Consider the following 18,678-nt stretch of genomic DNA (forward strand, 5'->3'; position numbering starts at 1 on the left):
GAGAGTCCACAGTGTTCTTCTGGTGTGTGTCTGCAGTGTGGCTCTGCTCATCCTGCCTGTTTACTGCTATTATGTGGTGACCTTTGACCCCTAACTGGAAACCACACCACAACCTCTGGACTACCTTAGTGTCAATGTTGAAAGTAAAGAAATTCCTCAAACCATTTTGGCAGACAGCAAACACACATGCACGCACACACACACACGCACACACACACACACACACACACACACACACACACACACACACACACACACACACACACACACACACACACACACACACACACACACACACACATACAAATTGAGTGTGTGGGCGATATTTACGTTTGTATGTTTAAATTCTGTGTCCGGCCACAGCTACGCGTTTCAAGTGTCATCAGGCTGACACTTTCAGGGTGACCGAGCCGGATTTTTTAATTAAGCTAATTAGCTAATGATGTGATGTCATCAGTGATGATGTCAAAAGTTGTCATAAGGGCGCGCGCGCACACACGCACGCACGCATGCACACACACACACACATATACACACAAACACACACACACACACACACACACACACACAGACACACACACACACACACACACACACACACACACACACACACACACACACGGAGGCATTGTGACAAGTCTGGTCAGTGATGTCATGAGAAAAAGCAGAGACACGCACATCAGAACCTGAATAGGGCAGGTGCAGAGCTCGAGGCAGAAACTGACAAAAGAAAAGAAAGCTCGCACACTGCAAGGCTCCAAGTTGAGTGTATTTATTTGACACCGGTGGTGTCTGAGGAAGGGCAGGGTGCTGCTGATGATGTCACAATGTCTATCAGTGACCTCTAAACTATCCACTGAAACCAGTCTGCATTAAACAACGTGACCTCTAAACTATCCACTGAAACCAGTCTGCATTAAACAACGTGACCTCCAAACTATCCACTGAAACCAGTCTGCATTAAACAACGTGACCTCCAAACTATCCACTGAAACCAGTCTGCATTAAACAACGTGACCTCTAAACTATCCACTGAAACCAGTCTGCATTAAACAACGTGACCTCCAAACTATCCACTGAAACCAGTCTGCATTAAACAACGTGACCTCCAAACTATCCACTGAAACCAGTCTGCATTAAACAACGTGACCTCCAAACTATCAACAGAAAAATCCCGGAAAGAAATAGTTTGAAACAATGGGGCATTGCCCCTATGATATTCACTATTACTGGTGAATTACTGTTGTGAAACTACCTGCATACAATTCTCCATTCCCCTCATCATTGTTGTTGAATTATTGTTTTAATTCTTTTTCCTTGTTGTAATTATTGCAATGAGGAAATGTAATGCTGTCCTTTACCAATTATCCTTGTTAGTATTCAAATGTCAATTGAAAGTCTCCCTCCCACCCATAATATTTCAATGATTCTCATTGGCCGAGCTGTCTGAAGATGCCCTACAGCCAAAACATCACCAAACATCAACATTTGATTTGATTACCTAGGTGTTCATCCAATTTTACCATCGGACAACTACAAGCAAATGTCCAAGACCGTTTTAATTACAGCTGACTGCACAATACCAGCTGTGACGTGCTTTTCTGTTGTTGGAAAAATCCAAAAACAATGCTTTATGCATGAAATACCAATAATACTGTATGATCATTTGTAAACCTTATAAACAATAACCCCATGTAAATAAAGTACCAAATTGAGAGGTGAGACATCTGTAGAAAGATGCAAAATAAATATAACAATTATTCTCCACTGTAGGGCCACTACAGTACTTCACTTATACCAAAGACATGCGAGTCAATTGGGTATGTCAAGTGTGACTCTCACCGTAGCGTAGTCTGAGTGAGGGCAAATGTGATCTGTGGCTTTGACCATTATAATGCAGAGAAAGATCAAAGCCAACATGCACAAAATTAATCTGGAAGCAGATATTTTGCTTGTGGCAGTTTTTACTCTGGTTCTCCTTCAACAATCCTCATTAATGATCCATGCTGTGTCTATTAGCTTTGTTTTAACACATTTTATTATCGGTTTTATTTTTTATGGAAACATCTCCACCCAACCTCAAATTGTCTAGTAGTTCCAGGCCTGAAGCAAGTGCGCCTGCCCAGACCCCTCCCATAATCACTCTTTGCATTGACTGTGTTTACAATTATAGGCTTTAAAATACAGATACTGTATTACTTCCTATTCCAATATCAATATGAATTCAATATATGGCCCAGCCTTACCGAGAACTCACTTATAATTGACTGACAGTGTAGGCTACAGCAATATCCTGGGGGCACGTTGTGTAAATGTGGGTGGAAAAGCCTGATGCTGTGGAGCAGCTGAGACGTACAGTATGAAGTTAGAATCTATCCGAGTGTTGCGTTGGTGCTCTGAACCTCAACTTCCTGCTCTGGTTTGCCTCAGTCCCGCCTCCCTGCTGTCAACACAGAGGCTCGGATTGGGTTAGCGCGGCGATTATGATCAGATCATGTCCACCGTAAACTATTGACCTGACTGGATCCATGTTATTTAGCGCGTGAGAAATGAATCCTCCACACGAGGCACCACCAGAGATTGGAAAATTACACACATTCTTTAGTTAAGTAGAAGTACAGTTACTTGTTTAAAAAGAAGACTGGTAAAAGTAGAAGTAGCCTACTGATTCAACTTGTTTACTCATAAAAGTAAAAAAAAAAGAAAAAGAAAAATTACAGACTCTGAAATGTAATAAAGTATAAAACTAAAGTAAAACAAAGTACACTGAGCCACCATGCCATCCAAGTAAATTGTTAGCATGGAGCATTTAACTCAGTTTCTGGTCATTTCAACATTCTTTCTGCATCCAGAGCTTTACAGTTTTGCCTCTGAAGAATGTTTCTATGACAAAAACTATTCTGTCAGCAAAGAGCTACAGCGGGTTAAGAGAAAAGGTAGTAGAGGAGGAGATCGAGAAGAAGAAGCAGGAAATGGTGGAAAGTCAATGACAGATGATTCCACTACTGTAGCCATAAACCAGTCTAGCCTAAATGCACCCAGTATTGACTACTCGAAGATCATCCAAGTCTAAGCTATTTAGCTACTTTGGCTGTTCTGGACTGCATCAAGCTGTTGACTCTGCACCTCATTACACATGGATCCACTGACATAAATTGAAATCATATAGTTAAAGTAACAATCTCAATATAATATCAATAAATAATAAATGTACAATTTTCTACTCTCTTTCTATCTATTTAGGCTAATTTGGATGCTATTTATTATCAAAATGTATTAGCCCAATGCATGCTGGGAGATTTCACATGTGTGGCTTTGTGCCTGTCTGCTGTCTGATGCGTGAGGGAGTGAGAGAGAGAGAGGGGGGACAGAGTGAGATGGCAGAGGAGAGTCCGCGCAATTACGCACAATAATAGAACCGGCGAACTTTTTTTCCATCAGTCATTGTGCCTGTCTGATGAGCAAGAGAGAGGGAGTGACACAGAGAGAGGGGGGACAGAGAGTGAGATGGCAGAGGAGAGCTCCACGCAACCGGCGCACTGAATAGGCCTGGTTTTGAAAAGCGCTAAGCGCTAAATTAACGCCAGGGCGGAAGATATCGTTAGGCCGGTATTTAAGGCCGAAGCGCCCATTCTGGCCTATTCTGGCACTGCGCCACGCCTGTTTGGCGTAAAGCGCATTTCGGGGCCTAAAGCCATGTTGCTATCTTCCCGAGGCAGGCGTAAGGCACGTTTTTTTGCGTTTACCGCCAGTTTTTGCGCCTAAGGCCTGTGGGAGAATAGGGCCCAGTCTGATCTCAAGCCTTGTACTGTATACTCCCTAAGGGGTGGCAATTAAACACAGGTGTGCCTGATGATAGCATTAGCGGGTTATTAGTTATTAGGACTTCCCTGGTTACTCATGTAGAGAGGCATGTCACACAAATAAACATCTGCCTGTGCTCTCTACCTGTCATATAGTACACATCATCACATAACACAGGATTGCCAGTTTCCAACATGGACCACCTCGTTTCCCCCCTGTTTGCATACCAATGGGGGTGGATCAAGGCTACGGTCTTTATCTGCTTTTATGTCCATCTACTCTCCTCAGCATCAAAGGGGACACAGCAGGCGGGATGCGGGGGGGGGGGGGGGGGGGGGGGGAGGAGTCTTGCTGAGAAGAAAGGGAGAGGATGTGACAGCGAGCTAATGTACTGTAGCAGCATTGATGGATCCAGGAAAAAAGGTAGATACGAGATCTCAGCAGGACACAAAGAAGTACACTGCAAAAAATATCCTGCTAGCTTGAAGTGAAGTCTCCTATTGCACAGGCAGGTAATTTTGCTGGTTGTGAGAGAAATTTCACATGATTCTTAATTGAACTTGAAACGTGAAATTGTTGTTAAAATAGATGTCTCTTTTGATGCCCAAAAAGAAATGACTACTGTTCCTACTGATTGGACGAAGAAAACAAAAATACAGTTATAATAATATAATATCTCAGTTGCAACATAAAATAGATAGAAAAGCCATTTTAGGTTTGAGTTTGGGAATGCCTATGTTCATCAGCTGGAAAGCTAAAGGAAAACAGATCGCTTGTGCAGGCTGCATTGCACTAACATGGATTAAAGGCACAAATGATGTTGAAATCCTGCCACTGGAATCCGGAATCCTCCAATCAGTAAGGACTTTAGCGATCAGGCCGTGTTGAAAGAGACATAATACTATACGTTAAACAATTCTGAATAGATGATGACGCATCTCCACAAACTGAACCCCCTCCTCAGGTGAAATGAAGAAGCCCACCGCAGCTCTCTCCATTATCTTCCTTGTGCTCCCCTGCTGGCCCAGAGCCACAGAGCTAACGCTAACTCTCGCTAACACATGCTCATTAGCATTTAGAGAGGATGCTAGCTGGGATCAGCCTGGGATACAGACGGACGGAAAACATGCTACAGACGCAGTCGAAATGTCAGATTAACGAGCTATTTCTGTTGAATGACAAGCAGGAGGGAGCGTGTGGCTCTCGGTGTGATGGCAGGGCCAGCTGAGGACTGGCCATTGTTTAAGGTTTTGTTGTCATTCATTCATTCAACTTGGTCTTTCTTTGTGCCTCTCGCCTAAGCTAACCTCTCTCGCCTCCGCCTCCCTCCATCTCCATTTCCCTCCCTTCCATCTTTCACACCCTCTTTCCCTTTTATGCATCCGCCGGCGATAGGCATTGTTTTCGGGTTAGCCATCCGTCCGACGTTAAGATGGTATCTCATGAACGCCTTGAGGGAATTTCTTAAAATTTGGCTCAAACATTCACTTGGACTCAAGGAGCTGATTAGACGTTGGTGGTCAAAGGTCAAAGTTCAAGGTCACGGTGACCTGAAAATGAAAATGCCGAACTCCAGGCTTCGAATCGTGAGTCCAGAAACCAATGGGTGACGTCACAGTGGCTACGTCCATATTGTTATACAGTCTATGGTTTTCACTCTTGGCAAACGACTCAAACAAGCCTCAGTTCTCGTTAGACTGAGCCTGGCACGAGCAGGTGCCGTTATTTGGTGTCGCCCAAGTTGGAATGGCATTGCTCTCACCTGGCCAAATGAAGCAAACTAAAGTGGTAAGGGGAGTTTGAGCGATTCAGCTCTTTTTAAGCTAATTAAATAAAATTTAAATAATCTAATTTAATCAAATTAAAACTTAAATGGGGATTCCAACCAAAAAATACTTAACAGTCATCAGCCATTTTACTCTGTGTTTGATGGTGAGGCTAATTGACTGTCCTCCACGTCAAACCCAGCAGAAAGATGACACAGTGTCTCTCTGTCACCTCCTGCTATTAATAATATGTGCAAATTACACTTAATCACTCGTCATTTAGGTCACCTTCTAAATGGAGCTCCATGCCAGCCATCTAAACACATTACATTGTGACATGGCAATTATGGGTTATTTGGGATGAGAAGGTATAATGGCCTTCTCTCTCTTTGTGGGCGCTTCTTATGATCTTTTCCGGCTCTCTTCTTCTCCCTTTAAGCGGGAAATGGGCTGCTGTGTTTACCAGTAGCTACTCCCTTTGAGTTTGTTTTTTCCAAAGTCAAACCTCGCCCCTAACCTGCATGGTGTCTGTCCTTCACCCACAGAAGCAGACGTCAATGGGTAGAAAGGCAAAGTTACTGGAACAACACTTCAGGTGGGATTTTTGGCAAATAGAACACTTATTCCATCGGTCTACGAAATGACTCGGACCCCATTTACACCTGATATTAAAATTATATCTATGTAGCCGGATAAGGAAAATGGCATGTTAATGCAAGGTGTAAACGCGTCTGTCTGAGCACGTCTGGTGGTAGTTGTGTTCAGATCTTAGCTAAGTACAAACACTGCGTACAACGTGCTCGATCCCAAAGATAGGAGATTTGTGATGTGTCACTCCAGATGAACGCACAGATAGGAAGAAACCTAGACGGTTCACTTACTAGCTACTCCCACAATCCCCCCCTCCCTCCCCCCTGAGCACCACCGGCTCTCCAACGGGCTGGGGGTTTCCCCCCTGGACATTATCCCACGGACAATATCCTACCCCCCCATTATATGTCACTTAAAGGACTTTTACTTTGAACTTTATTATTATAGCGTAATTATAATTCAAGATTATTTTCTGTTTGCTCCATCTTCTGTTGTTAATGTGATCGTTGTGCTGCATACTTAGTCAAATAAAGTCAAATTCCAAGTGAAATGTTAGATGGTCTCTTCTGATTCTAGCTGAATCGCTTGGTTTGACCAAGTAAAAAAAAGAAATCTAAGCATTTCGTGAAATGTCTATGGAAATAAGAATGGCATATGAAATCCCTTGGTTTGTATGCTTAACCCAGAAGAGGGTGTGAATTTGGCACTCTATAGAATATGGCATATTATGAATAATTAAATTGAGTGGCATGCCCCTTTAACCTCCTCTTCTGTTTTTTGTTGTCGTCTTTTTGTTCCGGACTGATCAGCATGAAGCAGTAATTTAGCTCTAGTATAATAACCAACAACACCCATTAGGTGACTCATACTACCACACACAACTACACACACACTCCAAGCCTCAAGTATCCGCCTATGCTCAATCTTCAGGTTGGACAATACGCGTCATTTGTTGGAGGTTATGTTACCTTGATGGTGGTCTTCATAACAAATTATCCCCTCATTTATCTTGCTTTTTCTCAGCCCACCTTTTCCTTTTTCCTGAGACTCTGTATGGACGCCTTGCACTGGCGACTGCCTTGTCAGTCTTATGCTTTCATATAATGTTGTTTTTAATACTCGCTAGAAACCAGTTTCACATTGGCAAGGGTGGACGTAACAAATGACGAGTCTGTTTTTGTGTGTGCTCGTACTTGTTATGAGGTTGGTCATTTTACTTTGACTGAAATGTGTTTTGACTGAAGCGTTACTGTGCTACATTTTAAATCACATGCAATACAAACATGCATGTGCTTCCCTCTAATCTACTTAGTACTCGACTAAACCACTTGTTTTACATTAACTGGGAAAGATCATACATGTAAGAAACAATGTTTTCTTAAAAAAAACTAAAAAACAACAACTCATCAAAGTAACATTAGTTACTAGGATTACGGAAAAACTACTGGGCAGATTTTCGTGAAACTTGGTGGAAGGGTCTAAGATGGGCCAAGGAAGAACCCATTACATTTTGGGGTGGCTCTGATCGGGGTCGTGTCAAGGGAAAAGGTGGCATAACTATATGAATAGGAAGGTCAGAGGGGTTCGAAGGGGGAGTGGCTAGGTATGCAGAATGTGGGTGACTTTTGAAGCATATTCTGAAAATCGCAATCTTTTTCAAATGACATTGTATACGCTTGGTCCTCATACAGTATGTGATGATTATCTTGCTGAACACAAAGTTTGCCGTTTCATAAACTTTTGTTTAACCACCAACCTTATTTCAAGTATTTAACCAAAACCCCGATACAAAAATCGAGAAGGATCCAGCTCGGGCCGGAGACAGTACAGAGGACGCCCCCTAAGTACAGAGCACGCCCACTATCGTCTAGTTTCCTACACGCATAGCAAGGGTCTAACCACGTGCCTCATGAGACAATGTGACTAACTGAAGTGTGTGTAGAGGTGATATGGTGAGAGCAGTCTACTGTAACTGCTCTCTAACTGAAGTGTGTGTATAGAGGTCATATTCTTAGTTATTTCTTGGTATATTTTAGTTATCTATTGAATGATATACTTACTCCATACTCAAGACTCACTGGAAAGGTGGAGGACTTCAATTATCTGGGATCATGGGTGGCCAGTAGGGAAAAGGACATCGGGGTCAGGAAAGCTCTTGCATGGAAAGCGCTCCACTCCCCTAACAACATATGGAGAATATGGTCAGAGGAATCTATTGTAGCTGCTCTCTAACTGAAGTGTGTAGAGGTAATGTGGGGAGAGGAGTCTACTGTAACTGCTCTCTAAGTGAAGTATATATAGAGGTATGAGAGGAGTCTACTGTAGCTGCTCTAAGTGAAGTGTGTATATAGAGGTAATATGGTGAGGAGTCTACTGTAGCTGCTCTCTCACTGAAGTGTGTATAGAGGTAATGTGGGGAGAGGAGTCTACTGTAGCTGCTCTAACTGAAGTGGGTATAGAGGTAATGTGGGGAGAGGAGTCTACTGTAGCTGCTCTCTAACTGAAATGGGTATAGAGGTAATGTGGGGAGAGGAGTCTACTGTAGCTGCTCTAACTGAAGTGGGTATAGAGGTAATGTGGGGAGAGGAGTCTACTGTAACTGCTCTCTAACTGAAGTGGGTATAGAGGTAATGTGGGGAGAGGAGTCTACTGTAGCTGCTCTAACTGAAGTGGGTATAGAGGTAATGGGGAGAGGAGTCTACTGTAGCTGCTCTCTAACTGAAGTGGGTATAGAGGTAATGTGGGCGAGAGGAGTCTACTGTAGCTGCTCTCTCACTGAAGTGTGTATAGAGGTAATGTGGGGAGAGGAGTCTACTGTAGCTGCTCTAACTGAAGTGGGTATAGAGGTAATGTGGGGAGAGGAGTGTACTGTAGCTGCTCTAACTGAAGTGTGTATAGAGGTAATGTGGGGAGAGGAGTCTACTGTAGCTGCTCTAACTGAAGTGTGTATAGAGGTAATGTGGGGAGAGGAGTCTACTGTAACTGCTCTCTAACTGAAGTGGGTATAGAGGTAATGTGGGGAGAGGAGTCTACTGTAACTGCTCTCTAACTGAAGTGGGTATAGAGGTAATGTGGGGAGAGGAGTCTACTGTAACTGCTCTCTAACTGAAGTGTGTATAGAGGTAATGTGGGGGGAGGAGTCTACTGTAGCTGCTCTAACTGAAGTGGGTATAGAGGTAATGTGGGGAGAGGAGTCTACTGTAGCTGCTCTAACTGAAGTGGGTATAGAGGTAATGTGGGGAGAGGAGTCTACTGTAGCTGCTCTAACTGAAGTGTGTATAGAGGTAATGGGGAGAGGAGTGTACTGTAGCTGCTCTAACTGAAGTGGGTATAGAGGTAATGTGGGGAGAGGAGTCTACTGTAACTGCTCTAACTGAAGTGGGTATAGAGGTAATGTGGGGAGAGGAGTCTACTGTAGCTGCTCTAACTGAAGTGGGTATAGAGGTAATGTGGGGAGAGGAGTGTACTGTAGCTGCTCTAACTGAAGTGGGTATAGAGGTAATGTGGGGAGAGGAGTCTACTGTAACTGCTCTAACTGAAGTGGGTATAGAGGTAATGTGGGGAGAGGAGTCTACTGTAACTGCTCTAACTGAAGTGTGTATAGAGGTAATGTGGGGAGAGGAGTCTACTGTAACTGCTCTAACTGAAGTGGGTATAGAGGTAATGTGGGGAGAGGAGTCTACTGTAGCTGCTCTAACTGAAGTGGGTATAGAGGTAATGTGGGGAGAGGAGTCTACTGTAGCCGCTCTAACTGAAGTGTGTATAGAGGTAATGTGGGGAGAGGAGTGTACTGTAGCTGCTCTAACTGAAGTGGGTAGAGGTAATGTGGGGAGAGGAGTCTACTGTAGCTGCTCTAACTGAAGTGGGTATAGAGGTAATGTGGGGAGAGGAGTGTACTGTAACTGCTCTAACTGAAGTGGGTATAGAGTAGGGATGGGCATTTCTAGCAAAAACACTATTCGAAATTCGCTGACCAAAGTCGACTTTTAATCGAAATTCGAAAATTAAAATTAAAATTAAAAAAAAATTAAAAATGTAAAAAAAAAATCAAAATTCAATTTTTTTTTTTTGTGTGAGTGGAATGTTGCATTGTCTCCCCTGATTCTAAGTATAGTCGAATCGCTTGGTTTGAGCAAGTAAAACAATTTTTATAAGCATTTTAAGCAAGGTTTATGGAAAAATGAATGGCGGATGAAATCCCATGAAGAGGGAGAGGTTGCTTATAAAAATTGTTTTACTTGCTCAAACCAAGCGATTCGACTATACTTAGAATCAGGGGAGTCAATGCAACATTTCACTCACACACACAATTTTTTTTTTTTTTTTCAATAAACGAATTTCGACTTTCAATAATAAAAGTCGACCTTGATAATAACAACGATTATTCGAAAATTCGAAATTCGATGCCCATCCCTAGTATAGAGGTAATGTGGGGAGAGGAGTCTACTGTAACTGCTCTAACTGAAGTGGGTATAGAGGTAATGTGGGGAGAGAAGTCTACTGTAGCTGCTCTAACTGAAGTGTGTATAGAGGTAATGTGGGGAGAGGAGTCGACTGCAGCTGCTCTTGTAGAGGTTTAACCCCTATAAACTATTATTTTTAACGTGCGGTCCTTTGATTAAGTGGTTTGTGCCTGATGATTTTCCCCACAAAAAGTTACATTATCTTGTTAAAATCCTTAAAATGACATCTACAGCATTAAAATTCTATGAGTCTATGAATGTCATCGAAAACAAAATTCTCCTGCCTCACTGTACATTCTCAGTGTATGTGCACTGGAGGCTTCAAGCTTCCACATCACACTTGTGCAAGTTGAATACTGGACAGGGATTGGCTGCCAACAATTTGTGATGTCACAAATCATGCTCGTAGGCCCGCCCCCTAAAAATGTGATTTCCAGTGAGCTCAGAGAAACTTTCCACTTTCAGCGGATTATGTGAAAACAACCCATCGGGACTCTTCGCAAGAGTAGGGGTGTAACCATTCATCCCACCTAATCACCCCTCGTTACTTAATTGGCAGTCCGTCCTCATCTCTCATGATAGCTGATGTGTGGTGAGCATTCTGGTGCTGCTAACTGGCTGCCATGCATCACCTGGGTACACATCATTGGTGGATGAGTTGAGTCCCCCCCCTCCCCTGATACGTGAAGCACTATCTAGAAAGGTGCTAGGCCATATAAATCCAATCAACAGCTTTCTAGTGTCAAACTCATTCAGACATAATTCTCAATCACCTGAAGGAACAAGAACAAGTACCACCTAAAACTGATTGAGACCTTTTTGATTTCAGGTCTTTTAAATAATTAGTCTAACTTGCCTCTCTCACTGCAACTTTCTTTGGGGCAGATAGGCATGGATAAAAAGTTAGCAAGACCAATGTCAATTTTGATTATATTATGTAACCTACATAAGCATGAAACTACAGGGATTACCTGGACAAAATGCCTTAATGGGAAACAATATAGGGTAGTCCAGGTTCATCCATTCTGCCATTACATTCACTTTACACACACTCATGTTGAGCCTGAAAGGCTGAGCAGGACTGGTTTGGATGGAGCGGTCCCCACTGCTTTGGAGGCTCAGACCTAATTAGCAGCGTCCTCTGCTGGTCACAAAGAAATGTTACATTCTGTACCAATTCAAACAAAAACCATTTAGACTCATACCTTAGTCGGATTTTTTCTTGTTAGTGTTATTTTCAAATGTGACCTGTATCCGGATAAGTAAAAATGCATGCTAATGCTAGTGCAAGGTGTAAATGCATTGTGATCAGAACTTCCTGACCACATCTGGAGGTAGTCTGGCTCACATTGTGTTCAGATCTTTTACACACCATTTACACCTATTTTTAGTTTTAAATGCGACCCTTACCCAGATAACTTGTCCAGATACAAGTCACATTTAAAAACCAGGTGTAAATGGGGTGTTATGGTTAAAAAGCGGAAAAGTATCAGGTCTTCTCTTGGGCCTACTCGATTGCTTGGGACTTCTATTATGAAGATATTTTATAAAAAAAAATCTTGTTACATTTCACTTAGGCCTGACGTGACGGTGAGGACCTCGCAGTGTTGTCAACAGCTTCAATGTTCTTGCTCGATGGCCATGGAAATGCCTTGAGTTTCCATTGGTCTCACTTTGCCGGGCCCTTTGCTCTAAATAGTTGTGATGTCCAGGCTACAATACTCCAGGATACGATTCAACTTTCTACTAGGATAGCAATTGACCTTATGTAGCCCCGCCCACGTGACCCAATTGTGTTATGACTTCCTGTTCAAAACACCGTCCGTTTTACCTGGTCACTAGTACTGTACTGTCACAGGAATAGTACAGGCATTATACAATATGACCTCCCACAAATTGCAACAGAAACTATTTCAACTGTTCTAGTCTTAGAAATATGTATATTATAACATATAAAAAGTCCTAAGAAATCCCAGTTGGGGAAAGTATTGAAAAATACTGAAATCAGTGATGCCAATATTTGCCTGTATGTATGTACTGTATGCCTGTCTTTCCTTCACATATCTCGAGAACCGTTGGTCCGATCGACTTCAAACTCAGGGAGTGCGCTTAGGAGGACCTAGGGGAGTGCAGTGGCGAATGTCGCGCAGTTCGGATGTGCACATGGTTATAGCGCCACCTACTGGCAACACAAAAAGCAGTTCTTGAGAACCGTTTGCCCGATTGACTTCAAACTTGGGGAGTGCACTGGAACCTGATGGAGTGCGGTGCTGAATTTCAGAGACATGCATAGTCATAGCGCCACCTAATGGCAACAACAAAAAGTGATTTATCTCAAGAACCGTCCGATTGACTTCAAACTTGGTGGGTGCGCTTCTGGGAACCTAAGAAAGTGCAGTTTCAGATTTTGTGCAATTTCACCAATTGGGGGAGCGTTGCCAGCAGGGGGAGAATGGAATGAATCCAGATGTTTACCAGAGATTTGAAGACGGATTGCATGTGGTCAGATGAAGTGATCGCCTATGGGCTGGCCTATCCATAGTTCTTGTCATTGAGCAGGTGCTGATGAGAAGTCTTAAAACAAGTGGTGGCCTCACAAGAGGGCATGGGATGACAGAGCTGCAACGTTTGACATGGCTGCTCTGCATGCCAGCTTGCACTGAAGTCAACAATGCCATGCAAGAGCTGACAGGGATGAACCACAACACTGGTGAGCAGAACCATGACATGACAGATGCAAGACAATCACATGACATGAAGGACACACAGTTCTACACTATCTCCAAGAAAGAAACCCCTTCTGCTCAGATCCAAGCTTGTGTCGTGTGTCAACTGGGGTCCCTTCTGTGAATGTTGGTAAGGCAAAGGCCATCGGAAACACCATCTTGGCCAGCATGGATGGACAGCCTACTGCCGAGTACACAATCAAGAAGAGGGATCAGGCAATCACCATGAGTATGAAATCCTCAGTGAAGATTGATGGCGAGGCAGTGCAGGTGGATCCTCACCTACTTTTCCAGCGACTCACTATTGCAGCAAAAGCTTCACAAGACCTGGGATCAGTGTTCAAGTATCAGCTGTGTAGTCATTTTCCAGCGCTGTTTGACACTTCCCTGCTGCTTTGACACCCACAGAAGCCAGCGCTAGCAGATGCCATCTGGGCGCTCCAGACACCTGACCTTCAAGGTGTCACAGGCCATGTTTAGTATGTGCTGGATGGTGGAGCACTTATTCAGCGCATCCCATGGACACGTGGATCCACATACAAGGACATCTGCAAGCTCTACAGTGAGTATGTCACAAGTAAGCATGGAGAGGCAGTTGTCGTGTTTGACGGTTATCAGAGGACATCCACCAAAGACATGACACAGCAGGCGAGCAGGTGGGAGGACTGGACAAACCATAACCATGGATGAGGATATGCCTCATCTGCTGTTACAATGAAAAAATCTGAGTTCCTTGCAAATAACACAAGCAGCAGTTCATCAACATGCCGAGTGGTCACCTACAGAAAAATAACTGTCAGACGTACCATGTCCCAAGTGATGCTGATCTCTTCATAGTGCAAAAAGCAGTGGAGTCTGCCACCATAACAAACACTGCTCATTGGAGATGATACAGATCTGCTCCTCCTTCTCATCTACCACACCAACCTCAAGTCACATGACCTCTTCTTCAAACCTGGGCTAAAGAAGGGCATGAAGAAGCCACATGTCTGGAACATCAAGGCTGTCAAGCAGCAGCTGGGTCCCAATCTGTGCACCCACATCCTTTTCATCCATGCAATAGCTGGGTGTGACACTACCTCCTGCCTGTATGGCATAGGGAAAGGAGCTCCACTCAAGAAATTCACAACCAGCGGTGACTTCCGTGAGCAACCTACAGTGTTTGACACACAGTCAGCTTCCACAGCAGATGTTGTGTCAGCAGGAGAGAATGATTTGCCTGGGGGGACTCAACACACTACGACACCATCGCTTTTGTGAGAAGGTGGCTCCTTACTTCTCGTGTAGAACCAGTCTGCCACCACCAACATCAGCAGCAGCAGCAAAGTACCACAGTCTTGTGTACTACCAGGTGCAGCAGTGGAAGGGAACCGTGGATGAACTCCTGCCACAAGAATGGGGAAAGAGAGTGATGGAGGGCTTTGTCCCTGTCCAAACTGACTTACCACCAGCTCCACAGGAACTCCTACGGATCATCAGATGCACCTGCAAGACAGACTGCAGCAGCCTGAGGTGCACATGCAAGAAGCATGACATTGAGTGCTCTGTTGCATGTAGCAACTGCAAAGGACTGGCATGTGCAAATTCAAGTCAAGCTGCATGTGATGATGATGATGATGAATATGAGCCAGACACTTACACTGATGATGACCAGCATTTTTTGAGTTTTCCTTAAGAGTTAACACGTTGAAGTTTGTGTTCATCTGTGACAACATTTATGTTAATTAGTGCAAATTCGGCAGTCATGGGTATTTTAAAAGTAATAGACAAGTGCTATTTCAACACTGCACTTTCTCGTGTCCGCAGCAGCACACATGCCAAGTTTGAAGTCAAACGGATGAAGGATTCTTGAGATAAACCGCTTTTTGTGTTGTCAGTAGGTGGCGCTATGACTATCCACGTGTCCAGAATTTGGCAACACACTCTGTCAGGTTCCCAAAAGCACATTTCCCAAGTTTGAAGTCGATTGGAGAAACGGGTCTTAAAATAAACCAATTTTTGTGTTGCCAGTAGGAGGCGCTATGACTATGTGAGTGTCCGAATTTCACGAAATTCAGCACTGAACTCCGTCGGGCCCCCTTTAGCGCACCGCCCGAGTTTGGAGTTGATCTGGCCAACGGTTCTTGAGATATGTGAAGGAAAGACAGGCATACAGTACATAATACAAACCAATTATGGTATCACTGATTTCAGTATTTTTAAATACTTTCCCCAACTGGGATTTCTTAGGACTTTTTTTCTCTTACTTAGAACATGTTGAGGACACAAAATCCATTGAGTTTTTTTCTGTTGCAATTTGTGGGAGGTTGACCCACTTTTTTAGCTAAAATGCCTGTACTAGAAGTGTAAACACAATAGGAAGCAACTGGCTGACCCCTCTGTCGAAACATAAGGTGAATAGGTCGGTGTAACTTTAAAGTACTGTTGAGTTGGAGTCGAGTCTCAAGTGCGAGTCATCAAAGTAGAGACTGAGTTTAGTCCCCATTAACTGAGTCCGAGTCCAGTTACTGAACATGAGTGTGAAACCACATGTAGGTGGAACACACATGCCTGCCCTTGCACAATAATGACAAATAATGTCACAGTATCAATATCTTATGCCAAATTATCAGGGCCTATTAAATATATATATATACAAAAAAGTATTAATGAATAAGTCGGAGAGTCCTCGTCTCCAACTTCAGAGTCTGAATGCATGAATGCTCGAGTCCAAGTGTGAGTCATCAGTGCTCAAGTCCAAGTCGAGTCACGAGTCCTGAAAATTAGGCCAGAGTCTGACCTAACTCAACCACAACATGGCTGTAGGGTGTCCAGCAACCCCAGAAATAAGCAGGTAAAGAAAAGAATGACAGTCCCACAAACGTCTAGAAATCAGTTTCCACGACCAATCTGCAAAGACCACTTAGCTTCAGAAATTAATACAATTAACAAGGTGAAATTTAATTAACAATCCGAGAGAGAGAGAAAAAAGGTTGTGGGGTATTAACTTGTACTAATATAGTTTATCCCCTTTCCGATGCTGGTACAGATAAACTTTTTATTACAAAGGAAAAAAATAAAATAAACTGAAGCAATGTAATGAACATCACCCCACCCACCACACACACTCCTATCACAGGTTAAGAGGTTCAAGTTGAGTGATACAGCGAGCCTCAAATTTAGTTTCAAGACCCACATTCACCCGGCATCAAAATCCCAATGCAGATAGATGATTATGGTCTACAGTATGTAGCGTCTGAGGATGTGTTTCGAGTTTCGACTAATGCAGTGTCTTCTACATGTCGGCAGAAGATGGAGAATTACAGCTCGAGGACTTGCTGACATCAGATTATGTACACGATCTAAAACTAATTGACATGACGTAAAAAATACGTGAACAGATTCATCGCACACGATCAACATTTTTAATCTACGTTAATTATCGTTTGATAGCAAGCAAACGGACGAGGCTGCCGCTGCTTTGCGCAAGCTACTGTATTGCCTGCAACCTATGTCTATCTTTTGGACCCATAAAGTAAATTTGACCTAATAAGAGAATTGATTGGACTAGGCAAACATTTCTTTCGCCCACCACAGAGTACATAGTAAAACCTCTAAAGAATGTAATAGTTGAAATTTTACTCAGCAAACCCGCTTGTAGCAAGTTTTGTGTTGGCCTAATTCCCTTACCCACCAAGTTCTGTTACATTCAGTGTCCAACATATAGAGTTAATATGCCTACATGTTCTCTCTCAATAGATTTGTGAATATAAATTACATTGCTGCATAGAATGGAATCGGTCTGTTCCGTCTGCATTCGATTGCATAAACTGGATGCACTGTCGACCTGCACTGGGATTTGCCAAGAGTAAATGAAGCCAAGAGTGTTCAGTACAGATTGGGAAAGGAGTTCTCCACCTAAGAAGTGGACAGCATCGTTACCAAGAGGCTGGACTGGGAGTGGGGGGGGAGGGTGGTTCCAGCTCTCCAGTTTAGGCTGTGGTGAGGAACATTTCTCTCCTGGTTTAGCCTTCCAGCAGGGAGGCTCCAAACTTCCCAGCTGTCAACGCAACATACCAGAAGGGGAGAGAACGTGTCGGTATGGCTCTTTAGTAACAAACATTTACCATAACCTAACTTCGATAATAAATTAAGTTAAAAACTATACCAAAAAAGGCTTGCAGAACAGAACAAATCTTGCAGAACAGAATAGAAAAAAAACATTTACAAATGATACCTGTGGCAAAATAAACCTTTACGTTTTTTTGTAGTTTTCAAAAACTTGTGTTTCGATTCCTTTCCTAGAAGAAGCGTTGCTCAGAGACACAGACCAGTGGTGGGTGTAGATTTTAAACATAGTAGCCGTTGCTGACTTTACTCAGAAATCAAATCTCAGATTGTTATGCAGGATAATAAATCCGCTCAGTAACAACAGCTTAGTGGTTGGCTGGGTCACACTCGCAGAGAGCATTCACCAATCTGCTAGATCCCATTTCCTTTTCTTCAGTTATTCATCTTACCGTTTCTGTATACATTTTTCTTTTTATAAAATATTTTATTCATACAATCATTTCTTTAACTATAGCAACTTTACTATTTAACTTTTGAGTGGCAAGATATCAGTCGCACATCACCTCATAAGAACAATAGTATATAAACAAATGCAAAAAAACAAAAAAAATCTGTATCCATTTGAGTACGCCTCATTCAGTTCATCCTGTGTCTGTACACCTGTCTGTCTGTGATGAGCCTATGGGAGTATTGCTGGTCCTGGTGGTGTCGTGTGATTGGTAGAGCTCTGAGCGGCGGCCTCGGCTGATTGGCCAGAAGGCAGGAACAGGCTGGCCCCTTGGCTGGCGCTACGCGACCCTCACGCCGGCCCGTTCACGGCGGGCTCCGAGGACATGGCGCTCAGATCCGATCTGGAAAGACGAGCAGAGACAGATGGATCAATATAGAGTCAAAGGGGCTTTTCACTACACTTAGCTGGGGTTAAGTGGTTCTCGTAAACCCCTTTTAGACTGGCCAAAAATCCCACAAATATCCACAAACTAGTGGCATTTTCTTCAGTCTAAAAGTTTCCAAGCCAGGCCGATAGAGCAACCCGGCGGCTCTGCTCCAGCTGGCGATATAAATCTTGGCGGTGGTCCAACCCATGATTTTCCGACCTTGCTTCTCGTCCTCCTGAGTTGCCGCCCCTTTTCCAGCGTGAGTCAGTGAGATTCAGTGATTCCCACAGCCTGACATTCGACTTTCTTAACGGTGAATTACTTTACATTGACGGAATATGCAGAGAAAAAGAAGAGCATCTCTCACTCACCACCCAAAAAAATAATCGTAATCTATTGA

The 18,678-nt window shown here is 43.3% G+C and overlaps 1 protein-coding gene across 4 annotated transcripts in view; it reads right to left on the reverse strand.

Annotated features, from left to right (window-relative positions):
• Window positions 1-16,269: 16,269 nt before the first annotated feature.
• Window positions 16,270-18,678, reverse strand: part of ppp6r3 (protein phosphatase 6, regulatory subunit 3) — a 40,878-nt gene continuing 38,469 nt past the window's right edge. For all 4 annotated transcript variants that reach the window (XM_083654619.1, XM_083654618.1, XM_083654617.1 and 1 more), the window contains exon 25: window positions 16,270-18,251. In XM_083654619.1, coding sequence (XP_083510745.1) covers window positions 18,200-18,251 — 52 coding nt within the window. In that variant the 3' untranslated portion in view covers window positions 16,270-18,199. The remainder of the gene's footprint in view (window positions 18,252-18,678) is intronic.

Source organism: Poromitra crassiceps (assembly GCF_964638095.1).
Source record: "Poromitra crassiceps genome assembly, chromosome: 18".
Taxonomy (NCBI): Eukaryota; Metazoa; Chordata; class Actinopteri; order Beryciformes; family Melamphaidae; genus Poromitra; species Poromitra crassiceps.